Raw genomic sequence first — 23194 nt, 5'->3', positions numbered from 1 at the left:
TTGGAGAGAACTGGGATGCAGAAACAGTAATTGTGACATTGGCTGAATCAATCAATCATTGATCAATAATTGAATTAACTCACGAGTCATCCAACAGTCTCAAATCATTGGAACACAAAGTGTGGAGGCAAAAATCCCTGCTGACCAATTAATAATGAAATCAGTAACTGAATCAACCTATTAACTGGTAAACCTTTCCCTCAGTCAGTCAGCCATCATTTTCTAAACCATCTCTATTTTAAGTTGCCACTGCTCTGGCCTTATCTGGAGGAGCTCATATGTATAGATCTGTAAGGAAGGGATAGATAAATAAACTTTGATCTGGTATAAGCAAGATGGAGAAAACCCAATCCAGTGAGAGGACACGGTGAAGCTATTACCATACTGCTTATCCAATCATTTCAGATCTATAGAGTACTCATGGATAAAGGTTAGGGGTCAATGTGGGACTTGGATAAAACTATTCAAAAAGGATCAAAAACCCTACGACCCTGTTCCTGGAGAGCTACCCTCTTGTAGGTTTTCGATTCAACCCCAGTTGTAACTAACCTGATTCAGCTCATTAACCAGCTAATTATTAGAATCAGGTGCACTATATTGGGGTTGGTGTGAATATCTACAGGACGGTAGCTGTCCAGGAACAGGGCTGGAGAGCCCTGCTCTACAGAGAGCTTAGGGAAGGGATATTCAACTCTTACAATACGAAGTCCGGGGCCTGCTGGTTTCTACCTGATAATTAATTAGACACACCTGGTGTCCCAGGTCTAAATCAGTCCCTGATTAGAGGGGAACAATACAAAAAAAAAGCAATGGCACTGGCTTCGAGGTCCAGAGTTGAGTTTGAGAGGCTTATGGGATTCTATAGCTCAGACCCAGTATAACAGGGGAGTCAAACTCATTCCATGGAGGGCTGAGTGTTTGCAGGTTTTAGTTTTATCAACTAAGACCTAGACAACCACGTGTGGATAAGTTCCTTACTAATCAGTGCCTTAATTCATCAAGTACAAGGGAGGAGTGAAAACCTGCAGACCCTTGGCCCACCGTAGAATGAGTTTGACACGTGCAGTATAGCTTCGCCCCTGTGTTATGACCCATATAAACGTTCCTCCTTTGTCACATTTGATAGTGGGGCAACAATACAACTCAAGCTTGGCATTCATCATGACCACCACCAGTGCTGTTCACTTGTCTCTTCCAGGGAAGCAAACCCAGTACTCAAGGACACACACAGGCAATAGATACAATTATGACTGCTCACATCTCTGTACTCATTGACTAAACATGGATTCAATTAAACTCAGTTCAAGGTCATGGTAATACAATATAAACGCTGGGGCTGTGCTTAATAGAAGCACTCATGGTTCTCTGCTAATATTTAATCCGACCCACCACTTGACTACTGCTCAGTGCTAGCCATTCATATCAGCTGATCTGTCAACTTTGGCTGTGTGAGAGAGAGAGCAGAAACCGGTACATAGGTAAAGTAAGGTGGGCGTGAGAAGATGTGGAGGGCGAGACGGGGAGGGAGAGAAGAAGGCGGGAGCGAAGGAATTTGTGAGGAACTGAAAGCAGGGGAGGGCGGCGAAGGGGAGAGGGAGGAGTGGCGACCAGAGAGCAAGGTTACACGTGAGAGCAGTCCAGAGAACGAAAGTAAGAGAGACAGAGGAGAGAGAGAGAGAGAATAGCAGGACAGGTACAATAGCGTGGATTATGGAGTTGAGAAGGTTTCAGTCTTACTTCACAAGTTAATTACCTGTTGCTCACTGGACGAGAAGAAAGAACAAAGAAAAGTGGAGAACAAAGAAAGAGTAAACAATAAGGGCAACGGAGAAAGAGAGAGAGGCAGAGGGGGAAACCATGGGTAGAGGGAGATAGGGAGAGGGGGGAACCATGGGTAGAGAGAAAGGGAAGGACAACAGTTGAATGTTGACAGAGGGAGTGAGGATATTAATCGGGAGATAATCAAAAAGGAGGAGAGAGAGAGGGAAAAAGAAATAAAAAAACAAATAGATACACATTGACAGAGTGGACTGGACTTCAATGAAGCACTGACATCAGCCAAATAAAGGGCGAGAGAGAGAAAGGAGGTCACTGCAGTCCGAAGTAGGTGCTGTGCACTGTAGTTCCTTAAGCACGCTTACTATGCAACAGGAGAGTTAGGACAAGCAAAGACAGACAGACGTCCACTACACGATTGAACCATGTTGATGAAGGAGTATAGAATATGCATGCCACTAACTGTGGAAGAGGTAAGTGTGTGTACACTGGATGAGTGTGTTTGTCTATGAACATGTGTGTGTGTGTGTGTACACTGGATGAGTGTGTTTGTCTGTGAACATGTATGTGTGTGTCGGGGGTCTGTGTGTTCGTGGCTGGGGGAGTCTCTGTGTGTGTGTTCGTGCTTGTGTGATTGAATGTGTGTATACTGTAGACCACTGTTGTTAAAATAAGGTGCCAGATTTTAATGTGATCTTGAAAATGTTAAAGTTGCTAGAATACAGATGTAGAATCTTCAAATGATCACCCTGTTGCAGGACAGCTTGGCGTGGATTTAAGGATTTAATTTACGATAAATGTATCACCCCAGACAAAAATGTCCATTCATTATAATCCATATAATAATTCAGATTTCCTGTTGCAGGATTATTTTCCTGCTGTAGCAAACTGGCTCAAATTAATAAGATCCTACATCTGTAAAAACATTACGCACAGGCATCCTGTAGTTGAGTAGTGTTGTTCATGTGGCTGGCACTCTGTATGGTTCTGCATGTACCTAACCTCAGCTGTTTCTCTCTCTCGCTCTTTTTTACATTTTTTTATTTTATTTTTAACCTCACAAACAAGTTGGACTGGTTGAGGCTTACAAACGTCAACGAAGGCATTTGGCCTGGAGGTTAAAAACAAAGGACAGATTCCACCAGAGAGTAATAAGTGGTGGGTGGAAAGGGGTTTAAGGGGAAGGTGCTCTAGAGTGCCCTCAAAGGGAAGGTCCTCATTCCCTCCAACCACCAGAACAAAGCACTTCTCCCTGTCATAGTGTTTAAGTCTGAGCTAACTGTCTGGAACAGATGTAGTTGGTTATTATTACAACATGCCGTGACGGAAACTTCCATTGATACATTGATACTCTAAAACCAACTTTGGTCGGTTGTTAGACCACTTCTGTGGTCTGGAAACGTGACAAACTTTAGAGTGAACTTTAAGCTCACTAATGTTTTAGTGTTTGTAGAAGCTTTAGCTAGAGGGATCACAGGGTTTTTATGGATCAAAATGGGGCTTAGGTGGTGGGCCTGGCCAATGGTGCGGTGGCCGACCGAAAATGTTTGAGGCCTTCCTGTTGGCCGCCGTTTTAAAGCAAATTTCCTGCCATTCTGCCATGAGGCCGAGAGAGAAATTTGCAGTTTTAAAGCTAATTTCCTGCCATTCTAAACATGTTGCCATGGCTTATGCTATGTGAGTGACTCACAAATTATAACAAAGTCAATGGAGGCCCCATGCCATGACAAAAACACTCCTGAATGTATAATATTAGATTATCCCGGACTTTCTCTCTTATTTTGGTGACTGTTGGTCCTCAAAGATAATCGTATAAAAATATATACAGTTGAAGTCGGAAGTTTACATGCACTTAGGTTGGAGTCATTAAAACTCGTTTTTCATCCACTTCATAAATTTCTTCTTAACAAACTACAGTTTTGGCAAGTCGGTTAGGACATCTACTTTGTGCATGACACAAGTGATTTTTCCAACAATTGTTTACAGACAGATTATTTCACTTATAATTCACTGCATCACAATTCCAGTGGGTCAGAAGTTTACATACACTAAGTTGACTGTGCCTTTAAACAGCTTGGAAAATTCCAGAAAATGATGTCATGGCTATAGAAGCTTCTGATAGGCTAATTGACATAATTTGAGTCAACTGGAGGTGTACCTGTGGGTGTATTTCAAGGCCTAACTTCAAACTCAGTGCCTCTGCTTGACATCATGGGAAAATCAAAAGAAAAACAATTGTAGACCTCCACAAGTCTGGTTCATCCTTGGGAGCAATTTCCAAACGCCTGAAGGTACCACGTTCATCTGTACAAACAATAGCATACAAGTATAAACACCATGGGACCACGCAGCCGTCATATCGCTCAGGAAGGAGACGCGTTCTGTCCCCTAGAGATGAATGTACTTTGGTGAGAAAAGTGCAAATCAATCCCAGAACAACAGCAAAGGACCTTATGAAGATGCTGGAGGAAACGGGCACAAAAGTATCTATATCAACAGTAAAACAAGTCCTATATTGACATAACCTTAATGGCCACTCAGCAAGGAAGAAGCCACTGCTCCAAAACCACCATAAAAAAGCCAGACTATGGTTTGCAACTGCACATGGGGACAAAGATTGCACTTTTTGGAGAAATGTCCTCTGGTCTGATGAAACAAAAATAGAACTGTTTGGCCATAATGACCATTGTTATGTTTGGAGGAAAAAGGGGGAGGCTTGCAAGCCGAAGAACACCATCCCAACCGTAAAGCACGGGGGTGGCAGCATCGTGTTGTGGGGGACTGGTGCACTTCACAAAATAGATGGTGTCATGTGGAAGGAAAATTATGTGGATATATTGAAGCAACATCTCAAGACATCAGTCAGGAAGTTGAAGCTTGGTCGCAAATGTGGCTTCCAAATGGACAATGACCCCAAGCATACTTCCAAAGTTGTGGCAAAAGGGCTTAAGGACAACAAAGTCAAGGTATTGGAGTGGCCATCACAAAGCCCTGACCTCAATCCATTAGAAAATTTGTGGGCAGAACTGAAAAAGCCGGTGCGAGCAAGGAGGCCTACAAACCTGACTCAGTTACACCAGCTCTGTCAGGAGGAATGGTCTTAAATTCACCCAACTTATTGTGGGAAGCTTGTGGAAGGCTACCCTAAACGTTTGACCCAAGTTAAACAATTTGAAGGCAATGCTACCAAAAACTAATTGATTGCATGTAAACTTCTGACCCACTGGGAATGTGATGAACAAAATAAAAGCTGAAATAAATCATTCTCTCTACTATTATTCTGACATTTCCCATTCTTAAAATAAAGTGGTGAACCTAACTGACCTAAGACAGGGAATTTTTACTAGGATTAAATGTCAGGAATTGTGAAAAACTGAGTTGAAATGTATTTGGCTACGGTGTAGGTAAACTTCAGACTTCAGCTATCTTTTCTACATACTTTATATCTGCTTTTAGTCGTTTAAGTTTACACTGACGTTTTTCCATCCTTATTATTTTATTTTATTATTATATATTTTTTTACTGTTTGGACATAGGCAGCCTGAAAAAACACTTAGGAGGCCCGCCCAAGACTTTTCTTTGCAGAAAAAACCCTGGATCAGTGGCTTGTGTGTATCTATCTGAAAATAGCCTCTGTAAAATCACACAGAACCAAATTCTAAGGTGAGATCCATTCCACGTGTGGAACTCTGACTCTCACGGTCTGATGGGGAAGCGCATTAAGATTCCTATGCAGCTTTAGTGGGATCAGCTTATAGTTCCACATTCAAACCACAGCACTGTTTATGCAATGTCTGCACACACACACACACACACACACTTCTAATTCTGAGGGGAGTGTAGCTGGTTGTACTAGTAGGTTGACGGATTAAGACAGGTATGTGTTTGTTTCGTTTTTAGTCAAAGGGTGGGGCACATATTCACATAATACAGTTGCTGTCTTACTGCACTGTATGTTTCAGTCATCATCAGTACAACACATTAACCACAAAACTGTCACAGGGATCTGAAGTCAAAGAGAAACATAACGCTGTGTGGGTTTGTGTTGTTAGTCAAAGGGTGGGTGACACATTCACATAGAGTGGCCAGACCAGAGACATAGATATCCATTCATGTAGAGAGTGGCCAGACCAGAGACATAGATATCCATTCATGTAGAGAGTGGCCAGACCAGAGACATAGATATCCATTCACATAGAGAATGGCCAGAACAGAGACATAGATATCCATTCACATAGAGAATGGCCAGAACAGAGACATAGATATCCATTCACATAGAGAATGGCCAGAACAGAGACATAGATAGACATTCACATAGAGAATGGCCAGAACAGAGACATAGATATCCATTCACATAGAGAGTGGCCAGAACAGAGACATAGATAGACATTCACATAGAGAGTGGCCAGAACAGAGACATAGATAGACATTCACATAGAGAATGGCCAGAACAGAGACATAGATATCCATTCACATAGAGAATGGCCAGAACAGAGACATAGATATCCATTCACATAGAGAATGGCCAGAACAGAGACATAGATATCCATTCACATAGAGAATGGCCAGAACAGAGACATAGATATCCATTCACATAGAGAATGGCCAGAACAGAGACATAGATATCCATTCACATAGAGAGTGGCCAGAACAGAGACATAGATAGACATTCACATAGAGAATGGCCAGAACAGAGACATAGATATCCATTCACATAGAGAATGGCCAGAACAGAGACATAGATATCCATTCACATAGAGAATGGCCAGAACAGAGACATAGATAGACATTCACATAGAGAATGGCCAGAACAGAGACATAGATATCCATTCACATAGAGAGTGGCCAGAACAGAGACATAGATAGACATTCACATAGAGAGTGGCCAGAACAGAGACATAGATAGACATTCACATAGAGAATGGCCAGAACAGAGACATAGATATCCATTCACATAGAGAATGGCCAGAACAGAGACATAGATATCCATTCACATAGAGAATGGCCAGAACAGAGACATAGATATCCATTCACATAGAGAATGGCCAGAACAGAGACATAGATATCCATTCACATAGAGAATGGCCAGAACAGAGACATAGATATCCATTCACATAGAGAGTGGCCAGAACAGAGACATAGATAGACATTCACATAGAGAGTGGCCAGACCAGAGACATAGATATCCATTCACATAGAGAATGGCCAGAACAGAGACATAGATAGACATTCACATAGAGAATGGCCAGAACAGAGACATAGATATCCATGCACATAGAGAATGGCCAGAACAGAGACATAGATATCCATTCACATAGAGAGTGGCCAGAACAGAGACATAGATAGACATTCACATAGAGAGTGGCCAGAACAGAGACATAGATACACATTCACATAGAGAATGGCCAGAACAGAGACATAGATAGACATTCAGTGATCTTAACATCTCTCATTAGGACAGGACTAGGTAAACACTGTCAATGACTGGTTCTGGTTTTCCCAACCCAAGTCTTATCACTGCCTTAAGGACTTGGGCAAGTAACAGCTAGATTCTACTGGTCTAAGGTCAGAGATCAGGTGGGGTTCCATGCTTCAACAAAGGAAAGGAAGGGTGCTCGACAACAATTGCAAAATTGTTTTAAATACATTTTTAAATATTTGTTTTTTTTACATTTAACCTTTATTTAACTAGAAAGTCGGCCTACCCCGGCGACGCTGGGCCAATTGTGCGCCGCCCTATAGGACTCCCAATCACAGCCGGATGTACAGTAATGCAGTCTGGATTCAAACCAGGGACTGCAGTGACTAGGTAAACACTGTCAATGACTGGTTCTGGTTTTCCCAACCCAAGTCTTATCACTGCCTTAAGGACTTGGGCAAGTAACAGCTAGATTCTACTGGTCTAAGGTCAGAGATCAGGTGGGGTTCCATGCTTCAACAAAGGAAAGGAGGGGTGCTCGACAACAATTGCAAAATTGTTTTAAATACATTTTTAAATATTTGTTTTTTTACATTTAACCTTTATTTAACTAGAAAGTCGGCCTACCCCGGCGACGCTGGGCCAATTGTGCGCCGCCCTATAGGACTCCCAATCACAGCCGGATGTACAGTAATGCAGTCTGGATTCAAACCAGGGACTGCAGTGACTAGGTAAACACTGTCAATGACTGGTTCTGGTTTTCCCAACCCAAGTCTTATCACTGCCTTAAGGACTTGGGCAAGTAACAGCTAGATTCTACTGGTCTAAGGTCAGAGATCAGGTGGGGTTCCATGCTTCAACAAAGGAAAGGAGGGGTGCTCGACAACAATTGCAAAATTGTTTTAAATACATTTTTAAATATTTGTTTTTTTTACATTTAACCTTTATTTAACTAGAAAGTCGGCCTACCCCGGCGACGCTGGGCCAATTGTGCGCCGCCCTATAGGACTCCCAATCACAGCCGGATGTACAGTAATGCAGTCTGGATTCAAACCAGGGACTGCACTGCATCTTGCACTGAGATGCAGTGTCCTAGACCGCTGTGCCACTCGGGAGCCCAAATAAAGGGGATACCAAGGAAAACTTCCAAAATGACACATTTGAGGCAGAACATCTGAAGCAGAACATTTGAGGCAGCTCTCAACAAAAAAAAAGGCAGAAATGTATTTATTTTAGCTTTAATCTATTCAGTATACATGCGACTGACGTTTCCACATCAAGCTGATGGTCAGGGCACACACAGGAAGAAGTCAGCCTTTTCACTGATCTAAGGTTAGTTGTTCCTTGTTTTCCTAATGGATAAGGTTAGTTGTTCCTTGTTTTCCTAATGGATAAGGTTAGTTGTTCCTTGTTTTCCTAATGGATAAGGTTAGTTGTTCCTTGTTTTCCTAATGGATAAGGTTAGTTGTTCCTTGTTTTCCTAATGGATAAGGTTAGTTGTTCCTTGTTTTCCTAATGGATAAGGTTAGTTGTTCCTTGTTTTCCTAATGGATAAGGTTAGTTGTTCCTTGTTTTCCTAATGGATAAGGTTAGTTGTTCCTTGTTTTCCTAATGGATAAGGTTAGTTGTTCCATGTTTTCCTAATGGATAAGGTTAGTTGTTCCTTGTTTTCCTAATGGATAAGGTTAGTTGTTCCTTGTTTTCCTAATGGATAAGGTTAGTTGTTCCTTGTTTTCCTAATGGATGAGGTTAGGGGTTCCTAATGGATAAGGTTAGGGGTTCCTAATGGATAAGGTTAGTTGTTTGGAGGAGGGTGAGCTGACCTTAGATATGTTCCCAGGAAAAGCTCACCGTGAGCAGTCCATAAAGCATCTGGTTTTATGATGAATTAACTGACTGCTGTGTAAGTAAATATTTCATGTGTACGATCTACATTACATTTACATTTACATTTAAGTCATTTAGCAGACGCTCTTATCCAGAGCGACTTACAAGTTGGAAGAAGGAAGAAGGATGTGGTATTGAGACAGGACTGTGTGAATTGACTCTCCCCCCCCCCCCCCCCCCCCAGTATAAGATTGGGCAGCTGTACATGATCAGCAAACACAGTAATGAGCAGAGCGGAGGAGGGGAGGGAGTGGAGGTGGTGAGGAACCAACCAGACACACATCCCCAACACGGCCTGGGACAGCTCACTGAGAAACGCATCTACCTCAATAGGTAACACACCCACATTAACACTGTACCTCAAATCAAACTTTGTCACATGTGCCGAATACAACAGGACCTTACAGTGAAATGCTTACTTCCAAACCCTTAACCAACAGTGCCGCTCAACAAAGAGTTATGAAAATATTTAATAATAAACTAAAGTAAAAAATTATAAAAAGTAACACAATAAAATAACAATAACGAGGCTATATACAGGGGGTACCGGTACTGAGTCAGTGTGCGGGGGTACAGGTTAGAGGTGATTTGTACATGTAGGTAGGGGTGAAGTGACCATCCATAGATAATAAACAGCGAGTAGTAAATATCAAATCAAATCAAATCAAATTGTATTTGTCACATACACATGGTTAGCAGATGTTAATGAGAGTGTAGCGAAATGCTTGTGCTTCTAGTTCCGACAATGCAGTAATAACCAACAAGTAATCTAACCTAACAATTCCACAACTACTACCTTATACACACAAGTGTAAAGGGATAAAGAATATGTACATAAAAATATATGAATGAGTGATGGTACAGAACGGCATAGGCAAGATGCAGTAGATGGTATAGAGTACAGTATATACATATGAGATGATTATTGTAGGGTATGTAAACATAAAGTGGCATAGTTTAAAGTGGCTAGTGATACATGTATTACATAAATATGGCAAGATGCAGTAGATGATATAGAGTACAGTATATACATATACATATGAGATGAGTAATGTAGGGTATGTAAACATTATATTAAGTGGCATTGTTTAAAATGGCTAGTGGTACATTTTTACATAATTTCCATCAATTCCCATTATTAAAGTGGCTGGAGTTGAGTCAGTATGTTGGCAGCGGCCACTAAATGTTAGTGGTGGCTGTTTAACAGTCTGATGGCCTTGAGATAGAAGCTGTTTTTCAGTCTCTCGGTCCCTGCTTTGATGCACCTGTACTGACCTCGCCTTATGGATGATAGCGGGGTGAACAGGCAGTGGCTTGGGTGGTTGTTGTCCTTGATGATCTTTATGGCCTTCCTGTGACATCGGGTGGTGTAGGTGTCCTGGAGGGCAGGTAGTTTGCCCCCGGTGATGCGTTCTGCAGACCTCACTACCCTCTGGAGAGCCTTACGGTTGTGTGCGGAGCAGTTGCCGTACCAGGCGGTGATACAGCCCGACAGGATGCTCTCGATTGTGCATCTGTAGAAGTTTGTGAGTGCTTTTGGTGACAAGCCGAATTTCTTCAGCCTCCTGAGGTTGAAGAGGCACTGCTGCGCCTTCTTCACAACGCTGTCTGTGTGGGTGGACCAATTCAGTTTGTCCGTGATGTGTACACCGAGGAACTTAAAAGTAGCAGCAGTGTACAAAACAAACAAGGGGGGTAAATGTAGTAGTCCAGTGGCCAGTGGCCATTTGATACATTTTTCAGCAGTCTTATGGCTTGGGGGTAGAAGCTGTTAAGGAGCCTTTTGGTCCTTGACTTGGCGCTCCGGTACCGCTTGTCGTGCGGTAGCAGAGAGAACAGTCTATTACTTGAGTGACTGGAGTCTCTGACATTTTTGGGGGCTTTCCTTTGACACCGCTTATTATATAGGTCCTGGGTGGCAGGAAGCTTGGCCCCAGTGATGTACTGGGCCATACGCACTACCCTCTGTAGGGCCTTAAGGTCAGATGCCGAGAAGTTGCCATACCAGGCGGTGATGCAACCGGTCAGGATGCTCTCGATGATGCAGCTGTACCTCACATACACACACCCACTGTACCTCACACACTCCTAGCACTGCTCAACCAAGAAATGATACCAGCAGTAAGACACACACCCACCCCTATGGCCTAGCCCTAGATCATACCGCACACATACATCTACCTCAGCGACGATAACAGTACATTCCTCCCCTCTGTCTGTCTCTCTCTCTCTGACAGTAAACTGCCATCCTGGGTGAGTGTGTTTGTCCCCAGGGTCTTCTATGTGACAGAGAAGGCCTGGAACTTCTACCCTTACACCATCACAGGTCTGACAACACTATTCTATCCACCACATACACAGCCGTTTCACCTGCTACCAACCTGTTCTTCCTATAGGGTCAAGTCAACTGTTTCCTTGTCTGCACTTAGATTTAAACACAATCTGTCTTATCTAGACCCGATTTACTTTAAACATATTTTGTTCCACATGTTTTGAAATATGTGTGTGTGTGTGTGTGTCACTAATGATGTTCCTCTCTATCCGTATGGAACTTCTGCGGTGTGTGCTTCAGAGTACTCAGTAAGTATTCACACATCATTTGCATGAGGCATGCAGTAGAGCTCATCCCTCTCCAAATGTCTGTGTACATAACCTCATCTGTCTACTCCCCTCCCTCCCTCCTTCTCTCCAATCACATCCATCCTTCATCTACTGTAGGTCTCCTTCCTTCCCAAGTTCAGCATCCGTATTGAGACCAGGTTTGAGAACAACAATGGTGACAACAATAATGTGAGTATGACTGAAGGAGAGAGAGGGGGGGGGGGGGTGAGAGACTGAAAGAAGGGTGGGAGAGAGAGAGAGAGAAGGGGGGTGAGAGACTGAAAGAAGGGTGGGATAGGGAAAGAGAGAAGGGGGGGTGAGAGACTGAAGGAAGGGTGGGAGAGGGAGAGAGAGAAGGGGGGGTGAGAGACTGAAAGAAGGGTGGGAGAGAGAGAGAGAGAAGGGGGGGTGAGAGACTGAAAGAAGGGTGGGATAGGGAGAGAGAGAAGGGGGGGTGAGAGACTGAAGGAAGGGTGGGAGAGGGAGAGAGAGAAGGGGGGGTGAGAGACTGAAGGAAGGGTGGGAGGGAGAGAGAGAAGGGGGGGTGAGAGACTGAAGGAAGGGTGGGAAGGAGAGAGAGAAGGGGGGGTGAGAGACTGAAGGAAGGGTGGGAGGGAGAGAGAGAAGGGGGGGTGAGAGACTGAAGGAAGGGTGGGAGGGAGAGAGAGAAGGGGAGGTGAGAGACTGAAGGAAGGGTGGGAGGGAGAGAGAGAAGGGGGGTGAGAGACTGAAGGAAGGGTTGGAGAGGGAGCGAGAGAAGGGGGGGTGAGAGACTGAAGGGTGGGAGGGAGAGAGGAAGGGGGGGTGAGAGACTGAAGGAAGGGTGGGAGGGAGAGAGAGAAGGGGAGGTGAGAGACTGAAGGAAGGGTGGGAGAGGGAGAGAGGGAGGGAGAGAAATTGCAATCTTCTCTGCAGTGTAAGGAGAATGCTCATCAAATTGATGTGGCCATTTTAAGGAAAACAAGCAAAGCCCAGAATGCAATAGCGGCAGATCTATTAGCCATCCACTGTGTTTGTGTGAGAGGGAGAAAGAAGGGTACATGCTTGTATTACAGGCTTGTTTCACCACCTTTTCTGGCCTTGTCACGGAATTCTGACACACAAACACAATTCTGAGCTGGTTTGTCCCTACAGCGTGCCCCTGTCATTTTGGGATAGAAACCAGGGAACAAGACTGAACTCATCTGGCTGTTGGCTGTTAGTGTGTGTATCCAGAAATGTGGCGAAGCTTGTTTCAACCTTCTCCCAGCTACAGGTTACATGTGTTCATTTTAGCAGAAACACACGCGTGCGCACACACACACACACACACATACCACACCCATACATACACCTCTATTACAACACACAACAACATAGAGGACATCTAAAGAGCACAAAAGCACAACCAAAACAGAGGAATATCAGCAGGTTTAAAGGATGAGGTAAAACAATGCTTTTGAAATGGAAAAATGGGAACTATGACAAGTGTCAACAGACAGACAATACATACCTTATATGAGAGAACAGGTTCTTAATTAAACACAAGAGACACAGGGCATAATAGGATCTGAAACACAGCTGATTATCTGGCTGTGGGTTTGTCTCCCTGCTCTGCTCTTTGTTAAATACCAGCAGAGGAATGAACATCTTCAAAAGAGACATTACTCTCTCTTTCGCTTTCTGTCAAGACAAGGGGACAGAACAGAACAGAAAGAACAGTGAATTGTATCTCTCTTTGATAAGTGTCTCGTTCTCTCTCTCCTCTTTCACCCCCGCTCGTCGATCCTCGCCTGCTCCCTCTGCTTGTCTCTCTCTTTCTCTGTGATTTAGTGTGCTCCCTCTCTCTCTCCCTTACCCCTTCTCTCCACCTCTTTCTCTCTCCCCTAATCTCCCTTGCTCTCTCTCTCTCCCTCTCTCTGTCTCTCTGTCTGTCTGTGTGTGGTGTTTTGCTGTAGTGTAATGATTTGCTCAAAGCCTGAGGGTGGAGTATTATGATGGGTGATACGTTGTGTGACCTCACTATTACGTCTATTTCCTCATCTACTAGTCCCTGGCTCCAGTGTGTGTGTCAGTCTATTTCCTCATCTACTAGTCCCTGGCTCCAGTGTGTGTGTGTCAGTCTATTTCCTCATCTACTAGTCCCTGGCTCCAGTGTGTGTGTCAGTCTATTTCCTCATCTACTAGTCCCTGGCTCCAGTGTGTGTGTCAGTCTATTTCCTCATCTACTAGTCCCTGGCTCCAGTGTGTGTGTGTCAGTCTATTTCCTCATCTACTAGTCCCTGGCTCCAGTGTGTGTGTGTCAGTCTATTTCCTCATCTACTAGTCCCTGGCTCCAGTGTGTGTGTCAGTCTATTTCCTCATCTACTAGTCCCTGGCTCCAGTGTGTGTGTGTCAGTCTATTTCCTCATCTACTAGTCCCTGGCTCCAGTGTGTGTGTGTCAGTCTATTTCCTCATCTACTAGTCCCTGGCTCCAGTGTGTGTGTGTCAGTCTATTTCCTCATCTACTAGTCCCTGGCTCCAGTGTGTGTGTCAGTCTATTTCGTCATCTACTAGTCCCTGGCTCCAGTGTGTGTGTGTCAGTCTATTTCCTCATCTACTAGTCCCTGGCTCCAGTGTGTGTGTGTCAGTCTATTTCCTCATCTACTAGTCCCTGGCTCCAGTGTGTGTGTCAGTCTATTTCCTCATCTACTAGTCCCTGGCTCCAGTGTGTGTGTCAGTCTATTTCGTCATCTACTAGTCCCTGGCTCCAGTGTGTGTGTGTCAGTCTATTTCCTCATCTACTAGTCCCTGGCTCCAGTGTGTGTGTGTCAGTCTATTTCCTCATCTACTAGTCCCTGGCTCCAGTGTGTGTGTGTCAGTCTATTTCCTCATCTACTAGTCCCTGGCTCCAGTGTGTGTGTGTCAGTCTATTTCCTCATCTACTAGTCCCTGGCTCCAATGTGTGTGTGTCAGTCTATTTCTGAGTGACCTCCCCCTCTGCTCGGTTGCAGGTATTTGGAGACAGGCCCACCCCTGCAGAGAGCGTGAGCCACCTGGATATCCTCATTGACCCCATCCCTGACAAACACTACAAGGAGACAGAGGTACTAGTGTGTACACACACATTTCCTCCTCCTGACTTCCGCAGTTCCAGTAACTTCAGAAACAAAGGTCAATCAGCAAGACACATAGCTGAAAACACACACACACACTCACTATCTCACGCAGAGACAGAGGAAGACGTATGTAGATAAACGCGAACATAAATACACAGACACTTGTACAATCTATGCATCTTGGGCCCCAGATGCCTATCATGTTGAATCATTCATAGATTATATGTGAGGTATTGAGCAACAGCCTGCTTACACAGGCCTGCACACACACTCCCACACCCACACCCACACACTCGCCCTCCCCCCTACACACCGGCCAGCGATTAAGCTGTCAGCAGGTAATGTGTACTTTGTCTCTGTAGGACCTGAGTCGCTGGGTGTCTGAGAAGACAGGCCGAGGCCCCCTGGTGGAAGGGTGGCGTAAGGACAGCACCCCCATCATGTGCTCCTATAAGAGGGTGCAGTGCAGTTTCGAGGTCTACGGCCTCCAGGGCAAGACTGAGGACTTCATACACAGGGTGAGAGGAAACTACATTTACCATCATGCATCAGGTGAGAACCTGATAAAGACCTAAGGGTCAAAATGTTGTTTAGGGAAACACATTTGACAGCCTAGATTGCGTGTGGGGAATATTTTCTTTTTGCTCAACATATACACTGATCTCCAGCAGCACCTGCCTTTGGATGTGTTTCTTTGACGTAAGAAATGTATTTTCTCTGATGTGTATGATCTGACAGAACATCCAGGACATCCTACTGGTGGGGCACAGACAGGCTGTGGCCTGGACAGACGAATGGCACGGTCAGTAGAGGACATGGTTATAATGCCTTATAACATATAGCGCATGATTATAATAGGACATGGTTGTAATGCATTATATTATAGAACATGTTTATAATGCATTATATTATAGAACATGTTTGTAATGCATTACATTATAGAACATGTTTATAATGCATTACATTATAGAACATGTTTATAATGCATTATATTATAGAACATGTTTGTAATGCATTATATTATAGAACATGTTTGTAATGCATTATATTATAGAACATGTTTGTAATGCATTATATTATAGAACATGTTTATAATGCATTATATTATAGAACATGTTTGTAATGCATTATATTATAGAACATGTTTATAATGCATTATATTATAGAACATGTTTATAATGCATTATATTATAAAACATGTTTATAATGCATTATATTATAAAACATGTTTATAATGCATTATATTATAAAACATGGTTGTAATGCATTATATTACAGAACATGGTTGTAATGCATTATATTATAGAACATGGTTGTAATGCATTATATTATAGAACATGGTTGTAATGCATTATATTATAGAACATGGTTGTAATGCATTATATTATAGAACATGTTTATAATGCATTATATTATAGAACATGGTTGTAATGCATTATATTATAGAACATGGTTGTAATGCATTATATTATAGAACATGGTTGTAATGCATTATATTATAGAACATGGTTGTAATGCATTATATTATAGAACATGGTTGTAATGCATTATATTATAGAACATGTTTGTAATGCATTATATTATAGAACATGGTTGTAATGCATTATATTATAGAACATGTTTATAATGAATTATATTATAGAACATGGTTGTAATGCATTATATTATAGAACATGTTTATAATGCATTATATTATAGAACATGGTTGTAATGCATTATATTATAGAACATGGTTGTAATGCATTATATTATAGAACATGTTTATAATGCATCAAAGTATAGGACATGATTATAATAGGGCATGGTTATAATGCTTCATAACATATAGAACATGTTTATAATATGACATGGTATAATGGTTTATAACATAGGACATGATTATAATAGGGCATGGTTATAATGCTTCATAACATACAGAAATAACATGTTTATAATAGGACATAGTTATGTTTTATAACATATAGGACATGATTATTTTCCTCAAACTGCTCTTAAATGCAAGTAAAACTAAATGCATGCTCTTCAACCGATCGCTGCCCACCCGTCCAGCATCACTACCCTGGACGGTTCTGACTTAGAATATGTGGACAACTACAAATACCTAGGTGTCTGGTTAGACTGTAAACTCTCCTTCCAGACTCACATTAAGCATCTCCAATCCAAAATTAAATCTAGAATCAGCTTCCTATTTCGCAACAAAGCATCCTTCACTCATGTTGCCAAACATACCCTCGTAAATCTGACCATCCTACCGATCCTCGACTTCGGCGATGTCATTTACAAAATAGCCTCCAACACTCTACTCAACAAATCGGATGCAGTCTATCACAGTGCCATCCGTTTTGTCACCAAAGCCCCATATACTACCCACCATTGCGACCTGTACGCTCTCGTTGGCTGGCCCTCGCTTCATACTCATCGCCAAACCCACTGGCTCCAGGTCATCTACAAGTCTCTGCTAGATAAAGCCCCGCCTTATCTCAGCTCACTGGTCACCATAGCAGCACCCACCCATAGCACGCGCTCCAGCAGGTATATCTCACTAGTCACCCACCCGCCTTACCTTCCAGTTCTCTGCTGCCAATGACTGGAACGAACTGCAAAAATCACTGAAGCTGGAGACTCATATCTCCATCACTAGCTTTAAGCACCAGCTGTCAGAGCAGCTCACAGATCACTGCACCTGTACATAGCCCATCCAACTACCTCATCCCCATACTGTATTTATTTATTTATTTATTCATCTTGCTCCTTTGCACACCATTATCTCTACTTGCACATTCATCTTCTGCACATCAATCACTCCAGTGTTTAATTGGTATATTGTAATTACTTCACCACCATGGCCTATTTATTGCCTTACCTCCCTTATCTTACCTCATTTGCACACACTGTATATAGCCTTTTTTCTATTGTGTTATTGACTGCATGTTTGTTTATTCCATGTGTAACTCTGTGTTGTTGTATGTGTCAAACTGCTTTGCTTTATTCTTGGCCAGGTCGCAGTTGTAAATGATAACTTGTTCTCAACTAGCCTACCTGGTAAAATAAAGGTGAATAAAACAAATTATAATAGAACATGGGTATAATGCCTTATAACATATAGGACATGATGATAATAATGGGACATGGTTATAATACATTATACTACATCGTAATTAATGCTTTTCAATGTGCTGTTGACTGTTGCTGTATGTTTTTGTTTGGACATGCTTATAATGCATTATGATGTACATGTTACATGGTTATAATGCATTATGATACACACGTTACATGGTTATAATGCATTATGATACATTATTATATCTATGTAAAATGTGTATTATAATCTCATCAGACTGTGCTTTTCCCCATAGGGATGAGTTTGGAGGATGTGAGAGAGTATGAGCGACAGATACAGGAACAGACCAACAGCAAACTCAAATCAACCCAGAACAACAACACAGGTAGCTATTAGAGCTGGGACCATAAACGGAAAATGATCGACACCGATCACTTATCCAAGGCATTTTGCTGATAACATTCAATATGATAAGTACTCCAGAAAAATGTGAAGTTTGAAATTAAATGCGTTTGCAAATATGGGTGATTGTTAATTGGATAATTGATGGCTTCAACCACAACTAGTATTTTACAGGATAATAATAAAAGCTGTGCAGTTCACATTAATGTTAGAAACTTATCGTTCTATTTATCATTATTGTATCTATACAGGCAATTTATCGCTATTGGGATTTTTGGCCATATCACCCAGCTGTAGTAACTACTATAGTCTACTACTGTACTATTCTATATTGTATTTTAACAGAGAAGGAGAGAGAGGAGAAAAAAGGGGGGGGGAGAAAGAAAGAGAGAGAGAGAAGGTAAAGTGGAGAGAAAGGAGAGAGTGATAGAAGGAAGAGTGGATGGAAGAGGGGGAGAAGAGGGAGCATAGGGGACATTTGAGAAAGTAGGGGGGAGGGAGAAAGCGCAAAGATGGGTGAAAAGTGAGAGAGGGGGAGGGGAAGAAGGGAAGAGCATGCAGAGGCGGAGAGGTGGAGAGAAAGACAGAAAGATCATTGCGAAAACAAGAGGTAAGAGAGAGCAAAGAAGCAAAATAGGTATTTCACAGAAAGGAAGCTCAGTGAGAGCAGAGGAGAGTGAGCCCAACATTGCCTGGAGACTCAAACTGAATTCTTCCTGTGCTCTATGTTAGCTACATACTTCAGTCTGAGACTGCAATCATTTAAATTAGTTTGTGGTGATGTCTAAATGAGGGATGTTTTACAAAACAGCCCTCATTACAAGTAATCAGCGATTGGATAGTCTCTAACCAATCAGAGTATCAAAGCCAATGACAAATTTTCTAAACGCTGATTTACCCACCTGTGTTCTGGCTCTGGCCCAACCCATCGGTTTCTGGGACCAATCAGAACTGTTAGAATATGTTTGCTTTCTAGAAATCGTCGGGTAGGTACTCAGATCCAGACTCATTGCAGAGAAGAAACTAATGTCCGTGGGCGGGGCATATCGTTTGGCTGGAACAAGGAGTTTGGGTAGCTATTGCAGCACTTACTGCAAATGTCAGCCCTAGTGGGGTGTGTGTGTGTGTGTGTGTGTGTGTGTGTGTGTGTGTGTGTGTGTGTGTGTGTGTGTGTGTGTGTGTGTGTGTGTGTGTGTGTGTGTGTGTGTGTGTGTGTGTGTGTGTGTGTGTGTGTGTGTGTGGGGTCACTCTGCCCCCTGCTGGTGAGTCATGAGAAGTTTGGCCGGCTGTTGCTGCTGAATGATATCAAGGGCAGCACCCACAGTATGGCCCGTGGTATTGCGAGACAGGAGGCTGAAATGGATTTGCAGTCATTGCTCACTCTCTCTACTGCAGCTCGCTGCGCTGTCCTGACCACCTACAGGCCAGAACATGCTACTGCAGGCGCCGAGCAGATTTTACCCAAAAACATTTCATGCCATTCATCTCTTTTCGGGAAAAAAGTGTATTTGAATTTTTATTAAGGGTGTGTGAACTGTGAAGGGACGTGTATTTGAATAATTTAACACCTCAACTTCTTCTTCCCCCTTCGTTCCCTTCATTCCCCCTGCCTCTCTCTTTCTCATCTGCGGCAGCCCCTCGTCCGGCATACTCGCGCTCTATGTCCGTCACAGATGAGCGCTCTCTGAAGAAGATGGGAGTGAAGACTATGGCCATGTCAGACCCCTCCACCTCCACACTGCCTCATAGCACTGTCCGCCTTAACTCCACCCCCGAGTAACACACACACGTTCATACTGATGCATCAATTCCTGCCTGCTTAAACCCTCCGTGACAGTAACTACACTGCAGCCATTCCTTTTTTACGGCCATCCACCACAAACACATTTAACCAATAAAGCTACACTGTCCACAGAAGCAGCACTTAGAGCACTCAGGTCCTACCCCTTTCTCCAGCTGTAACTATATAACCCAACCCCCTGTCCTACCCCTTTCTCCAGCTGTAACTATATAACCCAACCCCCTGTCTTACCCCTTTCTCCAGCTGTAACTTAATAACCCGACCCCCTGTCCTACCCCTTTCTCCAGCTGTAACTATATAACCCAACCCCCTGTCCTACCCCTTTCTCCAGCTGTAACTATATAACCCAACCCCCTGTCCTACCCCTTTCTCCAGCTGTAACTATATAACCCAACCCCCTGTCCTACCCCTTTCTCCAGCTGTAACTATATAACCCAACCCCCTGTCCTACCCCTTTCTCCAGCTGTAACTATATAACCCAACCCCCTGTCCTACCCCTTTCTCCAGCTGTAACTATATAACCCAACCCCCTGTCCTGCCCCTTTCTCCAGCTGTAACTATATAACCCAACCCCCTGTCCTACCCCTTTCTCCAGCTGTAACTATATAACTCAACCCCCTGTCCTGCCCCTTTCTCCAGCTGTAACTATATAACCCAACCCCCTGTCCTGCCCCTTTCTCCAGCTGTAACTATATAACCCAACCCCCTGTCCTGCCCCTTTCTCCAGCTGTAACTATATAACTCAACCCCCTGTCCTGCCCCTTTCTCCAGCTGTAACTATATAACCCTACCCCCTGTCCTGCCCCTTTCTCCAGCTGTAACTGAATAACTCAACCCCCTGTCCTTGAGTTTGCATCCCAATATTACACTTTATATACATCAAAGTAGAATGAAATATTACAAAACTGTTTGACATAGAAACACCGAATTTTCGGCAGGTAAAAAAAAAATGAAATTATTAATAACATTCCACCCTTGAGGCCTCTAGGTAATTTGACTGCAGGAAATGGCTACTAGAGTGGATATAATGGTAGGGGAGTGCCGTGGATCCACAGAGCCCCCCCCCCCCCCCCCATCCCATTGGTCAGACTGGGGTTATTGATCCGGTGTATCGAGGCGCTGTATTGGCTGCTTGATCGTTCTGCTCCATGCAGCAAATGGCTAACCTTCAATGATTAGTCAATAGGATGGCTGTTTTAAACATGATTAACTTCTGATCTATGGTAGTAGCTGCAATATGACCTCTGTACAGGCTGTGGAATAATCTGACATATAGGATGAATATAATTTATAACTAGGTTTATATTGACACATTATACATATACTGTATATTTGGCTGTTTAGTCTATTGCAATGGAAGTCCATTGTCAGCTATGTACCTCTTGTATGAATGAATAAAACCCTTTATCTCCTGTATGTCTTGTTAAGATCATTAGTCATGATTAAGTGAAACAATAGAGTAACAGACCTTATTATTCTAGACCATGTTAACCTTGTTACCCTGCTGGTGAGAGAGTAATAGTTCACAACTAGTTGACAGGGAATGTGATGTAGGGCTTACTCAGTACACTGCGTAGGGCTTACTCAGTACACTGCGTAGGGCTTACTCAGTACACTGCGTAGGGCTTACTCAGTGTGCTGCGTAGGGCTTACTCAGTGCGCTGCGTAGGGCTTACTCAGTGCGCTGCGTAGGGCTTACTCAGTGTGCTGCGTAGGGCTTACTCAGTGCGCTGCGTAGGGCTTAGTCAGTGCACTGCGTAGGGCTTACTCAGTACACTGCGTAGGGCTTACTCAGTACACTGCGTAGGGCTTACTCAGTACACTGCGTAGGGCTTACTCAGTACACTGCGTAGGGCTTACTCAGTACACTGCGTAGGGCTTACTCAGTGTGCTGCGTAGGGCTTACTCGGTGCATTGTGGGACAGGAGGTTTGATAAATTAGACTGTTGCGAGGGTGTTTGAGCCTGTCATGAGGGAATGTGAACTACAACAGACGACTAGTTGAGACAATGGGACAATACAGTAGGGGGAAGGAGAGATGGAGAGATAAAGGAGAGGGGGAGGGAGGGAGAAAGAAGTAGACACAGCCAGAAGTGTTGACACGTGCTGCAGTGGGACCTGAAGACTGTAGGCTATACTATAAGAACATTCTCTCTCTTCCTCTCTCTCGCTCTCTCTTCCTCTCTCTCGCTCTCTCTTCCGCTCTCTCTCTCCTTTTGCTTTACTACCCTTTTCTCTGCCTCTCTCTGGTCCTGCACTCCTTTCCTCAGGAGGGCCTCTCAGTTCCTGCATTCCTTCCCTCCGGAGGGCCTCTCCACAGAAGATGTACTGTGTTCATTATATAGAAATGTTCCCCTGGTAGATGCTTATAGATCCTGACCATGTAGTGCTGAATCTTACTGTTCTGTTCTACTGCTGCGTTGCTCTAGAAAGAGAAAGAGCAAGAGGAGAGAGAGAGCGAGAGAGGAGAGGAGAGGAGAGGGCGAAAGAAAGAGGAGAGTGAAAAAGAATGTAAAAGGACCCAAAAGGGGGCAGGAAACATTGAAGAGGGATTAAAAACGGAAGAGAAAAACACTGACATCCTCCCCTTCATCTATATAGAGTTGAAGTCAGAAGTTTACATACATTTCGCCAAATACATTTCAACTCAGTTTTTCACAATTCCTGACATTTAATCCTAGTAAAAATTCCCTGTCTTTGGTCAGTTAGGATCACCACTTTATTTTAAGACTGTGAAATGTCAGAATAATAGTAGAGAGAATGATTTATTTCAGCTTTTATTTTGTTCATCACATTCCCAGTGGGTCAGAAGTTTACATACACTCAATTAGTATTTGGTAGGGTTGCATTTAAATTGTTTAACTTGGGTCAAACATTTCGGGTAGCCTTCCACAAGCTTCCCACAATAAGTTGGGTGAATTTTGGCCCATTCCTCCTGACAGAGCTGGTGTAACTGAGTCAGGTTTGTAGGCCTCCTTGCTGGCACACACTTTTTCAGTTCTGCCCATACATTTTCTATAGGATTGAGGTCCGGGCATTGTGATGGCCACTCCAATACCTTGACTTTGTTGTCCTTAAGCCATTTTGCCACAACTTTGGAAGTATGTTTGGGGTCATTGTCCATTTGGAAGACCCATTTGCGACCAAGCTTTAACTTCCTGACTGATGT

The 23194-nt window shown here is 43.3% G+C and overlaps 1 protein-coding gene across 1 annotated transcript; it reads left to right on the top strand.

The window, feature by feature from the left end:
* Positions 1-912: 912 nt before the first annotated feature.
* pitpnc1b (phosphatidylinositol transfer protein cytoplasmic 1b) lies at positions 913-21441 on the top strand. Its single transcript, XM_071396607.1, has 10 exons — positions 913-2249; positions 9267-9415; positions 11320-11408; positions 11655-11662; positions 11801-11872; positions 14657-14749; positions 15124-15279; positions 15500-15563; positions 18118-18207; positions 19859-21441. Exons 1-10 carry the CDS (start codon positions 2202-2204, stop codon positions 20002-20004), a joined length of 915 nt encoding a protein of 304 aa, XP_071252708.1. The 5' UTR covers positions 913-2201; the 3' UTR covers positions 20005-21441.
* The last annotated feature ends 1753 nt before the right edge of the window (positions 21442-23194 follow it).

Source organism: Salvelinus alpinus, chromosome 4 (genome assembly GCF_045679555.1).
Source record: "Salvelinus alpinus chromosome 4, SLU_Salpinus.1, whole genome shotgun sequence".
NCBI classification, from domain to species: Eukaryota; Metazoa; Chordata; class Actinopteri; order Salmoniformes; family Salmonidae; genus Salvelinus; species Salvelinus alpinus.
Note: the sequence above shows the minus strand (reverse complement) of the source record. Positions and strands in the feature narration are given on the sequence as shown.

Bases quoted from the DNA above. Each gene is read 5' to 3' on its own strand.
- pitpnc1b (XM_071396607.1), top strand. From the start codon at position 2,202: ATGTTGATGAAGGAGTATAGAATATGCATGCCACTAACTGTGGAAGAG. The intron at 9,416-11,319 runs GTAACACACCCA...TCTCTCTGACAG, and splicing joins AAACGCATCTACCTCAATAG to TAAACTGCCATCCTGGGTGA. The intron at 11,873-14,656 runs GTGAGTATGACT...GCTCGGTTGCAG, and splicing joins ACAATGGTGACAACAATAAT to GTATTTGGAGACAGGCCCAC.